This window comes from Erythrolamprus reginae, chromosome 1 (genome assembly GCF_031021105.1).
Source record: "Erythrolamprus reginae isolate rEryReg1 chromosome 1, rEryReg1.hap1, whole genome shotgun sequence".
Classification (NCBI taxonomy): domain Eukaryota; kingdom Metazoa; phylum Chordata; class Lepidosauria; order Squamata; family Dipsadidae; genus Erythrolamprus; species Erythrolamprus reginae.
Window position 1 is genome coordinate 390607384 of NC_091950.1, and position 15479 is coordinate 390622862.

Genomic DNA, 15479 nt, shown 5'->3' on the forward strand with positions numbered 1-15479 from the left:
CGAATTCGCTCCCGGACTCAGCTCAAAAGCGCCGATAGCAAGCGGCAAGGAACGGCTTGTCTCGGCGCTTTCGAGCTGAGTCCGGGAGCGAATTCGCTCCCGGACTCAGCTCAAAAGCGCCGATAGCAAGCGGCAAGGAACGGCTTGTCTCGGCGCTTTCGAGCTGAGTCCGGGAGCGAATTCGCTCCCGGACTCAGCTCAAAAGCGCCGAGAACCAGCGTGGACAAGCCGTTCCTTGGGGCTTGCTATCGGCGCTTTCGAGCTGAGTCCGGGAGCGAATTCGCTTCCGGACTCAGCTCAAAAGCGGCGAGAATGAACGGCGTGGGCGGGCGAAGGGCGGGCGGCAGCGAGGAGTTTGCGTGGGCGGTGGGGAAACTCCTCGCTGACGCCAGCAAGAGGGGGAAGACTCAGGGAAGCCGCCCAGCAGCTGATCTCCCGGTTGCCATCTACGCATGCGTGCCCATAGAAAAAACGGGCACGCATGCGTAGATGGTATTTTGACTTCCGGGTTGAAAAATAGCGAAGTACCCTGTTCGCAATGGTTGGGGACGCAATAAACGGGGGATCACTGTATTCTGTTTAGGCTATTTTTTTTTTAAACTCCATTTTATGTGGATCATAACTAATTCTTTCCAAAGCACTAATCTTTTCAAAAATCAACCAAAAATACATATTTTAATTCCAAAAGCACCTCGAGAGCTCCATAACCAATTATCGTATGAATTATTTGCTCCTTCGGTAAACGAACAGGCCAACGGTTTAGCCAATTTGTGGGCTGAAGTCCTCTTCAAAGCTTGGCGGTTGTTTGCAGTGAAGCATTTTTGTGAACATCTTCCAGCCATTCGATTAGGATTTTGTTCAAAGCTGCAGGCCTGCAGAGAAAGGAAAGGTTGGAAAGTCACGTATTTTGCAATGTGTGCATTTGCACGCGCAGATACTCATGGGAGGGAAAACTGAATTTAGTGCCCAAAGAACCCACATTAGTGTGGTCACCTTTTTCTGATTCCTTGCAAGGTTATTAATCTTATTTTCTGATGCACCCAGAGAAATAAAGAAGATATACAAGTGTTTTGCACAGCAGCCGACCGGTAATTATCCCCCCAATGAAAGCCCAAACATACCCACAGGTTTCAAAATAAAACAAGAGTCCTTTTTACTAGACGTTTGTTACTTCACAAACACAAATTAAAGCAATGTTTCATCCTTTGCCAAAATCTGGGCGATTCATAATATAACAGCACACACACTTGCTCCCCAGCCAAAAGTCTACTCACAAGATTAACCCTACAAATGTCCAGCATTGAATCCAGGTTTGTCAGACAAATAAAAATAATAATAATAATAATAATAATAATAATAATAATAATAATAATTTATTAGACTTGTATGCCGCCCCTCTCCGAAGACACAGGGCGGCTCACAACAGCAATAAAACAGTACAATACAAATCTAATAGTTAAAACTATGATTAAAACCCGCTATCTTAAAAAACAATCAATCACAACCACACATAACTCTTAATGATCAGAGAAGGAGATACATTAATTGTCCCATGCCTGGCGACATAGATAGGTCTTCAAGGTCTTGCGGAAGGCGAGGAGGGTGGGGCAGTTCGAATCTCTGGGGGAAGTTGATTCCAGAGGGCCAGGGCCACCACAGAGAAGGCTCTTCCCCTAGGCCCCACCAGAGGACATTGTTTAGTTGACGGGACTCGGAGAAGGCCAACTCTTTGGGACCTAATCGGCCACTGGGATTCATACTCTTTACAGGCTTTTCTTCTCCGGAGGTATGAACCTTGACGTCTTGCAAAGAGCACCCTCTAAACTCCTCCCCTTAAATACTCTCGGGGAGTACTGATTATGCATAGCTGTGCTCACTTCTTCTTCCTGATCTTTCTCAACTGCTCCTGCCAGCCCCTCATCCTTCTCATCCGAGTAATCAGGATCGGGTCCCTTATCTCCTTGTTCTCAGACCCTGGCAAATCCCCAGTTGGGGGCTGCAAATCCCTGGTTGGGGGCTGTACATCCCCAGTTGGAGGATGTATAGCCTCTGTAGGCTCCTCTCCCTCTTCCTCTTCCTCACTCTTTGACTCCTTCGGCAGCCACACAGGCCAGCCGTTCCCAGATGGCCTTGGCTTATCAGGCTCAAAGTCCGTGACCAGAAAGCCTGGTTGTGAACCAACCATAAGAACAAGAACAAGAGATCCCATTCACCGTGATTGAAAACTGAATTATAACATAGAAGCATAGAAACATAGAAGACTGACGGCAGAAAAAAACCTCATGGTCCATCTAGTCTACCCTTATACTATTTCCTGTATTTTATCTTAGGATGGATATATGTTTATCCCAGGCATGTTTAAATTCAGTTACTGTGGATTTACCAACCACGTCTGCTGGAAGTTTGTTCCAAGCATCTACTACTCTTTCAGTAAAATAATATTTTCTCATGTTGCTTTTGATCTTTCCCCCAACTAACTTCAGATTGTGTCCCCTTGTTCTTGTGTTCACTTTCCTATTAGCTATAAGCCAGCTTTCTGCTTGGATCCTTCCAGATGAATTGACTTCAATTCTCAGAATGTCCCCAGTCAGCTATGATGGTTAGAGAAACTGGGAATTGACATTCAGCACATTTAGAAGGTTACAGGCTGGGAATACTGCTCTCTAAAACCTTTACCAGAGCGAAGCATATGTTTTGCTCAAAATTGCAAAAAACTGCCGTGTCTACTTCTCTTTCCCAATGTGTGACTAGTATTCAGATCAAATTTGGATCTGCATTACATTTACATCTTGCCTTTCCTCTAGAATCTCAATATGGCATAAAAAAAAAACAACCTGAGCTTTTTCTCATTTGACCCTCAAAAGAAAAACCTGAATGTCAGAATGCATAGGAATGGAAAATACCTGGCCACACCAATTTTGGAACATTCTTTATTTAGATGTTTGCATTTTCCAAATATTAAGCCATTTAACATAATACCTACATTGAATATGCTAGCTTTTGAGCATGAGCATCAACATAAGAAATTGCCCTGGATATAATCAGACTTGCAAGTTTTCTGGTTGTCAGTTGCCCTCAAAACTCTGCCCTATTGTCCATTTCTACATAGAATCTATATTTTCCCAGGTCTCTAAATTCAGACAAAACTGGTCTACAATTCTTTCTTCCTGGATTTCCTCTGAATACTAAAGTTGAATGATTTAATTCTTTACAGGGTTAGGAATGGGATTTGCTACCAACTGATAACTTCTAACCCTATAATTAATTAATTAATTAATTAATTAATTAATTAATTAATTAATTAATTATAGGGCTACTTTGATTTGTATGCCGCCCCTCTCCGTAGACTCAGGGCGGCTAACAACAGTAAAAAGACAATATGAACAAATCTAATATTAAAAGTAATGTAAAAAACCCCAATTTAAGAAACCAATCATACATACAGACATACCATGCATAAATTTTATAAGCCTAGGGGGAAGGGAATATCTCAATTCCCCCATGCCTGATGACAGAGGTGGGTTTTAAGGAGCTTACGAAAGGCAAGGAGGGTGGGGGCAACTCTGATATCTGGGTGGAGTTGGTTCCAGAGGGTCGGGGCCGCCACAGAGAAGGCATTGTTTAGTCGACGGGACCCGGAGAAGGCCAATTCTGTGGGACCTAACTGGTCGCTGGGATTCAAGCGGCAGAAGACGGTCCCGGAGATATTATGGTCCGATACCATGAAGGGCTTTATAGGTCATAACCAACACTTTGAATTGTGACCGGAAACCGATCGGCAACCAATGCAGACTGCGGATTGTTGGTGTGACATGGGCATATTTAGGAAGATGGCACTCTACTTGCTATCCGGCAAGCAATAACTAAAAGAAATCCTTGTTCATTTTTAAAATTTATTTCTATCCCCCCTTTATTATTTTTACAAAAAATTTGCTATACCAGCCAATGAAACCTTTCCCATAAATAAAGCAAGTTATATGATAAGGCTTTATTAAACAATTTCAATTAGGACAAGAGTTTGGAACAAGAAGAACTCAAGAGATTTACTAGGGATATTTTCTCAGCTTGAGCTATGCATATATAAGGCTTTGTAATACTGAAGCCTGCCCAGGTTCTATTGCAGAAAGATTCTATTGCTTCCAACAAAATGGATAATCACCCGATCGTGCAACTCGCCATAGCACAATCAACATAAGCTATGAAAGAGATAACACTGCCGTCCATCAGAAACTATTAATAGGCGATTACTGTCACACAGTGTGACAATGCAACTAAAACCCTCCAAAACATTTTAAGTAAATGAAAAGACCCATAGCTCAAGAAGAGAAAACAAAACTCATCTTCAAAATACAGTGTATGGGCTGTAACAGCCATTATTTAGAACAGACAGGCAGAAAACAAGCAAAATTCAACCAAGTAGCTGTCAGGATGAAAGTTTTTTAATTTGACAACACATGGACAGAATCAACCATAGCTTCAACTGGCAAATTGACCACCATAGACCAAGCTAAACCCCTGTCTGTCTGTCTGTCTGTCTGTCTGTCTGTCTGTCTGTCTGTCTGTCTGTCTGTCTGTCTGTCTATCTATCTATCTATCTATCGTCTGTCTAATCTGTCTGTCTGTCTGTCTAATCTCTCTCTCTCTCTCTATCTATCGTCTGTCTAATCTGTCTGTCTAATCTATCTATCTATCTATCTATCTATCTATCTATCTATCTATCTATCTATCTATCTATCTATCTATCTATCTATCTATCTAATCTATCCATCCATCCATCCATCCATCATCTGTCTGTCTGATCTATCTATCTATCTATCTATCTATCTATCTATCTATCTATCTATCTATCTATCTATCTATCTATCTATCTATCTATCTATCTATCTATCTATCTCTATTTATCTATCTCTATCTATCTATCTATCTATCTATCTCTATCTATCTCTATCTATCTATCTATCTATCTATCTATCTATCTATCTATCTATCTATCTATCTATCTATCGTCTGTCTAATCTGTCTGTCTGTCTGTCTGTCTGTCTAATCTCTCTCTCTCTCTCTCTCTCTCTCTATCTATCTATCTATCTATCATCTGTCTAATCTGTCTGTCTATCCGTCTAATCTATCTATCTATCTATCTATCTGTCTGTCTGTCTGTCTGTCTGTCTGTCTGTCTGTCTGTCTGTCTCTCTGTCTGTCTGTCTGTCTATCTATCATCTGTCTAATCTGTCTGTCTGTCTGTCTAATCTCTCTCTCTCTCTCTCTCTCTCTATCTATCGTCTGTCTAATCTGTCTGTCTATCCGTCTAATCTATCTATCTATCTATCTGTCTGTCTGTCTGTCTGTCTGTCGTCTGTCGTCTGTCTAATCTGTCTGTCTGTCTGTCTAATCTCTCTCTCTCTCTCTCTTCTATCTATCTATCTATCTATCTATCTATCTATCTATCTATCTATCTATCTATCTATCTATCTATCGTCTGTCTAATCTGTCTGTCTATCCGTCTAATCTATCTATCTGTCTGTCTGTCTGTCTGTCTATCGTCTGTCTAATCGGTCTGTCTGTCTAATCTATCTCTCTCTCTCTCTCTATCTACCCAACCCCACCCACCCATCCATCATGTATAGGATAGTAGTAGTTTGTATAAATATAACATAAGTAAAAAGTAATAATAAAAGAGGACAAAATGACAGTAGGACAGGGACGGTAGGCACAGTGATGCGCTTATGCATGGTGCGCCCCTTACAGACCTCTTAGAAAAGGGGAGAGGTCGACTGTAGTCAATCTCAGATTAAAGTTTTTGGGGTTTGGGGAAGAAACCACAAAGTCAGATAGTGTATTTCAGGCAATGATCACTCTATTGCTGAAGTCGTATTTTCTGCAGTTGAGTTTAGAGGGGTTTATATTTAGTTTGAATCTATTACGTGCTTGTGTATTGCTGCAATTGAAGGTGAATTAGTCACTAACAGGAAGGACATTTTGGTATATGATTTTATGATAAAATGATAGAGAATTCCTGGAAGCTTGGAATTCAGACAAATCAGTCAACAGACACAGAGACAAATCACATTTGCAAACCATTGAAGAGGCAATAAAAAACTAAGAAATAAAAATGACCAGAATACAGCTTCTGCAGCAACTGATACCCAAATAAGCAGAGATTAACACCAGATAATCAAAAATAAAGCAAAACACTAATCAAGGCACTGCCAAGGAGAAAGCCACACTTTTACTGACACTGGCAAAGCAAACTACTATATTATATAAACAGGGAGCAGACCCCATACACACATTAGCAATGATTATTATGTTTACTTCGTCAGATAATGAAATATCTGCAAGCAATATGTATATGAAATATACAACCAAGGACTCCACAGAAAATCCCTATCCAAATGTAGGGACTAGAGAAAAAAGTGCCAGCAGCTATAAAGAACTACAAGAATAATCCAATCTCCATTTGGTTGAATCTGATTCTAATCAAATCAACCCATTTTTAAAAGTAACCTAAATATACAGCATTTTGGTATTTCTGCCTACAGGCTACGGAGAGGGGCGGCATTCAAATAAAATAAATAAAATAAATAAAATAAATAAAATAAATAAAATAAATAAAATAAATAAAATAAATAAAATAAATAAAATAAATAAAATAAATAAAATAAATAAAATAAATAAAATAAATAAAATAAATAAAATAAATAAAATAAATAAAATAAATAAAATAAATAAAATAAATAAAATAAATAAAATAAATAAAATAAATAAAATAAATAAAATAAATAAAATAAATAAAATAAATAAAATAAAATTAAATAAAATCTAAAATAAATATAGCTGCATGCCCTTCACCATTCAGTTCGTCCTTGGTGCTCCCTCGCCCACTTCGTACTTTTTAAGCATATTTTTCCATCTTACTTAACTGGTGATACTTTAAACCATGTTGTCAAATGTGGGATGTGAGAGAAAGGCACATTTGATTCTGACAAGGAACTAAAATAATCCATCTTCCTACTGCAGTTTATTCATTCTTTATTTGAATTTGTCATCCTTTGTGTAGGAACACTACCAAAATGTAATTGTGTAATTTCAGCCAGTATCTCACATAATGGCCTTTTTCATAGTATTTTTTTTTTAAAAGAACTGCCATGACATTAAGTAGCTGGCAGTTTATAAAAAGCAGGTGAACAATAGAGCAGGAAAGGGGTAGACAAAAGATTTTACGGCATAAATAAAACATCAGTTTGCACAGAATGCCTCAACATGCAGAAGTATTGGATGAAAGTTTTGGGTGATCTGTAACTCTGGTGACATGCATGTTTGCATACATACACAACCATACACAACCATACACAGACACATATCTCTGTTCAAAACCTTGGAGATCTCAAGTCTTGGAATATCACATTTTTCGGAGTATAAGACACACTGGAGTATAAAATGCACCTTAGTTTTTGGGAAGAAAATAGGGAAAAGAATCTGCCTACCAGGTATTCATCTGACTAGCATCAGCCTGGTCAGCTTCAGCACATCATTTTATCCCCTGGTTAGGGCTTTAAAAAACTTTATTCAGAGAGAGTAACAATGAAAGAACTTGCAAGCTGGTAAGAGCTGGGAATATTGTTAGTAGTTGATTAGGGCTGGAAAGAAACATTTGGAGCAAGTGAAACAATGGGGAACCCCCCCCCCGCAAAGAAAGGGTTTGGAAAACATTCTTTGCAGAGAGTAACAATGAAAGAGCTTGCAAGCTGGTAAGAACTGGGAACATTGTTAGCACCTGGTTAGGGCTGGAAAGAAACTTATTTGGAGCAAGTTAGAGCAATGAAAAAAAAATCCTGCAAAGTCATAGGGCTTGGAAAACATTCTTTGCAGAGAGAAATAATGAAAGAACCTTATACTCTGAAAAATATGGTAGATCAGGAGTCTCCAAACTATGGCCTACGGGCTACAACCAGTCCTCCAGAAGCTTCCTTAAAGCCTGCCAGCTCATCCCATGTGTCTTCTATACCACTTCATAGTGCTTTTCTCTAAGTGATTTCACAGAGAGAGTTAGCATATTGCCACCAACAATCTGGGTCCTCATTTGAGTTTACATTACATTGAGTAAAATGTGGTGAAACTTGCTTAACAACGCTCTTGCTTAGCAACCCAAATTTTGGGCTCAATTGGTCATAAGTGAAGGACTATCTCTGCCTCCCTCTGCATGGCAGCCTTATCCTAGTAAACTCCTTCTCCTTTCTGGCAATTTTCCTCTCTGTTAGAGGCACCAAAATAATCCAGACAATGTTAGGCTTCCTGCTGCATCATGGGGTTGGACTAGATGACCTCTGACATAACTTCCAGCCCTAAATTGCTGTGCTGTTTCAAAGCGTCTTTACTGCATAATTTTGAAGATGCAAAGTAGTCAATCAAACTGGTTCATCATGAAACAACCTTTCCCACGCCCCCTCCCGAATTTCTGAAGAATACTTAATTTTAATTTGATGAAAGCTTTGATAGAAAATAATGATGCAAAATAATAAGCTGATGTGCTTTTTATAGGCATGCATTTTAAAACAAATTTATTTATTTATTAAATTTATTTTATTTATTTATTAAATTTGTATGCCGCCCCTCTCCGTAGACTCATCTTCCTCTTTTCTCCCTCTCTCTCCCCCCTCCTCTCTCCTTAGCTCTCAACACTACTTACCTCTCCATTTGCGTGAAATGTCCACAGTTTTCAATATGGCCACGAGTCAATTGTGGAATCTAGGGGGAGAACAGGTACATGTCATGGCCAACTGAAACTATTTTGCTTTTTTGTGAAACAGGAAAGGTTCTTTGGCTACGACAAGATATGTCAGTCAGGAACCGGGTCATTTCATATAATGAGATTTACACTGAGATGACAAATAACTCTAATTCAGTGGCATTCTTGAGCTTTTCTAGTCTCAAGACATCTAAGCCTATGTGATAAAGAGTCACTATTTAGTTGGTGATTCTTAAACACAATAACAAAATTAAAATAAATGAAATTAAACCTAGAAACATAGAAGATTGATGGCAGAAAAAGACCTCATGGTCCATCTAATCTGCCCTTATACTATTTCCTGTATTTTATCTTAGGATGGATATATGTTTATCCCAGGCATGTTTAAATTCAGTTACTGTGGATTTACCAACCACGTCTGCTGAAGTTTGTTCCAAGCATCTACTACTCTTTCAGTAAAATATTTTCTCACGTTGCTTTTGATCTTTCCCCCAACTAACCTCAGATTGTGTCCCCTTGTTCTTGTGTTAACTTTCCTATTAAAAACACTTCCCTCCTGAACCTTATTTAACCCTTTAACATATTTAAATGTTTCGATCATGTCCCCCCTTTTCCTTCTGTCCTCCAGACTATACAGATTGAGTTCATGAAGTCTTTCCTGATACGCTTTATGCTTAAGACCTTCCACCATTCTTGTAGCCCGTCTTTGGACCCGTTCAATTTTATCAATATCTTTTTGTAGGTGAGGTCTCCAGAACTGAACACAGTATTCCAAATGTGGTCTCACCAGCGCTCTATATAAATAAATGAACAGTAGGGATGACTTTTATGAGAAGACAAACCAGGAGGTAAAAGACACTCTCATATCACCTGGCCTCCACACTGCAAATTTTCAACAGCAGTGAATGATCTTCAAGTTTGTCAATCTCAAAACAGAGAAAAAGAAAATCATTGTTTGGCTTGAACTGCTGTAGCACCCTCAGTGACAAACAAGAATTCCTTCAACTCCATTCCATGAAATGAAATAGAATAATGAACTCAATCTGTATAGTCTGGAGGACAGAAGGAAAGGGGGGGACATGATCGAAACATTTAAATATGTCAAAGGGTTAAATAAGATTCAGGAGGGAAGTGTTTTTAATAGGAAAGTGAACACAAGAACAAGGGGACACAATCTGAAGTTAGTTGTGGGAAAGATCAAAAGCAACATGAGAAAATATTATTTTACTGAAAGAGTAGTAGATCCTTGGAACAAACTTCCAGCAGACATGGTTGGTAAATGTAAATTCAGTAACTGAATTTAAACATGCCTGGGATAAACATATATCCATCCTAAGATAAAAATACAGGAAATAGTATAAGGGCAGACTAGATGGATCATGAGGTCTTTTTCTGCCGTCAGTCTTCTATGTTTCTAATAATTTGATGTAAACAGTCATTGCCCTGCCCTCTGATTTATTATATTTGTTTAATTATGGAAAGGGCAACACGTCTCTTACTCACCCAGTTCTCCATGTGCTTGCTCATTTCTGGACTGAGAACGATGTCTTTTCCAGCAGTGACCATCAGGGCAGGAACTGTGATCTGTGGATTTAGAGATTAGTGGAGATTGGAAGCAAATTGTGACACATATCAACATACATGAACACTTCAGCCACATGTTAACAGCTATAGATTAATCTATTGATGAAAATTAGGAACTTGCTCAGAGATGCACACAGCAGAAGCTGAAGCAACAAGCAAATTCAAATTTGAAGAAATGGTAAAGAAATTGTACAGTTGTAAACAATTGTAAAGTTGTTCATAAAGATCTAGAAATGAAGATTTATGGTTCCAATACAAATTTCCTCCAAATAGCTATGATTACAGTTTAGGTGTCAGCCCTTCAAGGTAGACCAGACCAAGAAACTAAAGTGTAGGTTAACCCTTCTTGTATTCTACAGCTGTAGTAATAGAATATTGCAAGCCTGCGTGCACTTCTCTTGTTCTTCCCTTATATTCTTGAGAATGATCCATTCTGAGACACTTTCTTGCTTTCCATTTTTGCCCTAGACTTAGCTTTCTTTTATCTGACCCTTTTCTTAATATTGGCTCTTGCTTTGCCCTCTTCCCTCAACGGTACTCTAGGAATCATGGGGCCCTTTAAAACACTAAAATGGTACTGAAGGATAAACTTCATTGGACTTGCATCCCATTTTTGTCAGATATAAGATTAATATACTGCATCTGATCAGCAGGGCCAGAGATGTTTGTTAAAAGCTTGAGGGTGGAAAATCTGGAAAAACAAGGCAACAGTAGAAGGCTATAGAGCAGGGGCCTCCATCCTTGGCAAATTTAAGACTTGTGGACTTCAACTCCCAAACCTGGCTGAGGAATTCTGGGAGTTGAAGTCCTCAGGTTTTAAAGTTGCCAAGTTGGAAACCCCTGCTATAGAGCATGGATATCAATTAATAATAATAATAATAATAATAATAATAATAATAATAATAGTAATAATAAATAATAATAATAATAAATAATAATAATAACAACAACAACAACAATAATGTTACACCAACACTCCGCAGTCTGCATTGGTTGCCGATCAATTTCCGGTCACAATTCAAAGTGTTGGTTATGACCTATAAAGCCCTTCATGGCATCGGACCAGAATATCTCCGAGACCGCCTTCTGCTGCACGAATCCCAGCGACCGATTAGGTCCCACAGAGTTGGCCTTCTCCGGGTCCCGTCAACTAAAAAATGTCGGTTGGCGGGCCCCAGGGGAAGAGCCTTAACTGTGGCGGCCCCGACTCTCTGGAACCAGCTCCCCCCAGAGATTAGAACTGCCCCTACCCTCCTTGCCTTTCGTAAACTCCTCCAAACCCACCTCTGCCGTCAGGCATGGGGGAATTGAGATATCTCCCCCGGGCCTATATAATTTATGTATGGTATGTTTGTAGGTATGTCTGCTTAAAAATGGGTTTTTTAAACTATTTTAAATTTTAAATTGTATATTATTAGATTTGTCATGAATTGTTTTATTGTGTTGTGAGCCACCCCGAATCCACGGAAAGGGGCGGCATACAAATCTAATAAATAAATAAATAAATAAATATTTATTAGATTTGTATGCCGCCACTCTCCGGGGATTTGGAGTGGCTTACAACAAGCAATACATAGTATACAAATCCAATATTTAAAATAATTTTAAAAACCCTTATAAAAACTATCATACAACTCAAACAAAGCATACATAAACCGGAACAGCTAAGGGTTGTTTGATGTTCACAAACTTGATGTTCACAATCTTGATTTCATTGGGAGCCACATCGGGGTTGTGTTTGAGCTCAAGGGCTAGGATAGGCATGGCCAGCTTGATGTCACCTGTATTGGAGGCGCTTGTGGCGGCCCATGTGTCCTGCCAGCTAAGGTCGGCTCCTAAGCTCCATGTTTGGTGGCAGAGGCATCGTGGGCCCTCGCTGCTTCCAGGTCAGCCCTGTGGGCCACATCTAACCACCCCACGGGCCGGCTGCGGCCTGCAAGCCTTGAGTTTGACACCCAGCCTTTGGAGATCCAGAAGCAGTCTGGATCTCACGCGAGCACTGCACCTCTCAGCTATTTCCTTCAAACACCCCCATTTTTTTTCTGGCTGAGTTATGTCTAAAAAAGTAAACGCTGCTTTAATGAGTCAGTAATCCAAAGATCAGCAAAATTATGTGTCACCCTACCTAGGGCTCTGTCTGAAAATATGCCTACTATTTCCAATAAAAGGTAAAAAGCAAGATGAGGTGCTAGAGATCATTATTTATTTATTTTAATTTTTAATGATTTTAATTTTATTTATTTATTTATTAATTAATTATTGATTGATTGATTGCTAGAGTTGAAAGGGACCATGAAGGCCATCAAGTTCAACCCCCTGCTCAAGCAGGAACCCTATAGCACACCAGTCAAGTGGCAGTTCAATCTTCTCTTAAAAATGTCCAGAGTGTTGGAGTTCACAACGTCCACTGGTAGGTTGTTCCATTGGTTGATCGCTCTGACCGTCAGGAAGTTCCTCCTTATCTCCATGTTGAATGTCTCCTTGGTCAGCTTCCAGCCGTTGTTCCTCGTCCGGCCCTCTGGTGTCCTGGAGAATAAAGTGATCCCCTCCTCTCTGTGACATCCCCTCGTATACTTGAAGACTGCTATCATGTCTGCTCTGGCCCTCCTTTTCTCTAGGCTATCCATGCGCAGTTCCCTCAGTCTGTCTTCGTAAGTCTTGGTTTCCAGTCCCTTAATCATCTTGGTTGCTCTTTTTTGCACCTTCTCCACAGTTTCAATGTCTCTTTTGAAGTGTGGCGACCAGAACTGAATACAGTACTCCAGGTGTGGTCGGACCAGGGCGTATTAGAGTGGTATTAAGACTTCCCTGGTCTTGGAGTGTAGAGTCAGATAGCCCCTTTCCTAATTTCGCTTCACGGGAATGAACATATTTTGACTCATCCCGCCTCAATGTAGCACCATTTTGTGACTAGGCAAGCCGTGGCAATCACTTCCCCATCATGCTGTCAGCATTTTGACTACACCCACTAATTCAAAATGATTTCCTATCCCTGTAGGAATCCAATACTGTAACTCTTGTATGAATGAAGAATGTTTTTGCCAGAAGGCACGGGCGCAAAGCAAGCTCAGCTCATCCTCATGACAGCTTCTTGTCATTCCAAACAATAGCTTAATCTTGTACTTGACAAAGAGGGATGCTGATGAGATGATTAAGGCTTTGCTAGGTAGAGAACCTACACTGTTTTTACAACTTAATAGTAATTTTACAGAATCCACACATTCCTGGTGATTAAGCTGTGCAATTGGTAAAGGCAGCTTTCATTCAATTTATTTTGTTTTATTTTTTTTCCTTTCCATTTTATATTTTTGCATTGGCTTTTTCAACCAAAGCTGGATTCAAAGGGAAAATATGATCCAGAGTAAAGATAGTGTCCAAATAATAGCATCTGATTAAATTGAATGTGGGACTTTCCAGGAAAAGACATGAGCTTTTAATCTTGATTGATGTACAGTTTAGAGTGAAATTGCTAAAACAGTCTATAACAGCTTTGAAATGTTTTATGGGAAACAGATACATGCTTTTAATTGCTTAACATCAGAAAAACAATAATAGTATAGACAATGCAATTCAGGGTTGGATGAAGAACAGGACAACTGCGATTTGAGCCACGGTGGTGCAGTGGTTAGAATGCAGTACTGCAGGTGGCTTCTGCCAACTACCGGCAATTTGGCAGTTTTAATTTCACCCGGCTCAACGCTGTCTCAGTCGTCCACCCTTCTGAGGTGGGTAAAATGAAGATCCAGATTGTTAGGGGCAATATGCTGACTCTGTAAACTGCTTAGAGAGGGCTGTAAAGTTATGTGAAGTGGTATGTAAATCTAAATGCTATTGCTATTGGATTACTATTGCAGCAGCGAGAGCTATCATGGGCTTTCCTAAATATGCCCATGTCACACCAACACTCCGCAGTCTGCATTGGTTGCCGATCGGTTTCCGGTCACAATTCAAAGTGTTGGCTATGACCTATAAAGCCCTTCATGGCATCGGACCAGAATATCTCCAGGACCGCCTTCTGCCGCACGAATCCCAGCGACCAGTTAGGTCCCACAGAGTTGGCCTTCTCTGGGTCCCGTCGACTAAACAATGCCGTCTGGCGGGACCCAGGGGAAGAGCCTTCTCTGTGGTGGCCCCAACCCTCTGGAACCAACTCCCCCCAGAGATCAGAGTTGCCCCCACCCTCCTTGCCTTTCGTAAGCTCCTTAAAACTCACCTCTGTCGTCAGACATGGGGGAACTGAGATATTCCCTTCCCCCTAGGCTTATAAAATTTATGCTTGGTGTGTCTGTATGTATGATTGGTTTCTCAAATTAGGGTTTCTTAATTTAACTTAAACTTAAATATTAGATTTGTTTATATTGTCTTATTATTGTTGTCAGCCGCCCAGAGTCTATGGAGAGGAGCGGCATACAAATCTAATAAACAAACAAACAAACAAACAAACAAACAAACAAACAAACAAACAAACAAACAAACAAATAAATAAATTTTTCAGTTCACAAGAAGATTGTTGGGCGACTTGATTCAAGTTTGACTTCGAAAAGTTTGGGAAAGAAACATGTAAAGAACCCATCAAAATTATTTCAAGATTCTTAGAATCTTTCTACAGGCAGGCAAGGAGACTAAATCAAAAGTTATTAAATATTGATACATGAAATTAAATTAAGTCTAAGAGCTACTCTATACCACAGTGGAAAAGAATGCATTGCCTACAGCATGCATTGAAAGAAAAAAAAAACCTTGATTGGAATGAACAAATATTTTCCCAAAATAAATCAAAGAAATATGTACTGATGTCTACACATTTGGGGCACTATTTGTGTGTGAAAACAACAACAAAAATAAAACAGTGTGGGATGCCAGATCAATATTTCATTTCAGCCTTCCTCATTTCTGGCAGGAGCCTTTAACTTATGATCCTTCAGGGAAGGTCAATGTATCTCTTGAATTGAGGCAGATTTTTAACTTTCTTAGCAATAATATGCAACTGATGTGCCATTACCACCTTCTGATTTTTCTTTCTACTTCCCAGTCTATAGTATTGCCTTGGGATTTCCTGGAGGTCCCTCTTCCATGTATTAACCATATCTGACTCTACTCAACATCAGTCAATGTTGGCCATGATGGGATCTATTTCAGAGGTACAAGG

At 39.7% G+C, this 15479-nt stretch overlaps 1 protein-coding gene across 1 annotated transcript in view; it reads right to left on the reverse strand.

Annotated features, from left to right (window-relative positions):
• Nucleotides 1–646: 646 nt before the first annotated feature.
• Nucleotides 647–15479, reverse strand: part of EPHX2 (epoxide hydrolase 2) — a 96813-nt gene continuing 81980 nt past the window's right edge. Inside the window, exons 17-19 of the mRNA XM_070734897.1 lie at nucleotides 10250–10330; nucleotides 8687–8745; nucleotides 647–872 (exon numbers count right to left, since the gene is read on the reverse strand). Coding sequence (XP_070590998.1) covers nucleotides 788–872; nucleotides 8687–8745; nucleotides 10250–10330 — 225 coding nt within the window. The 3' untranslated portion in view covers nucleotides 647–787. The remainder of the gene's footprint in view (nucleotides 873–8686; nucleotides 8746–10249; nucleotides 10331–15479) is intronic.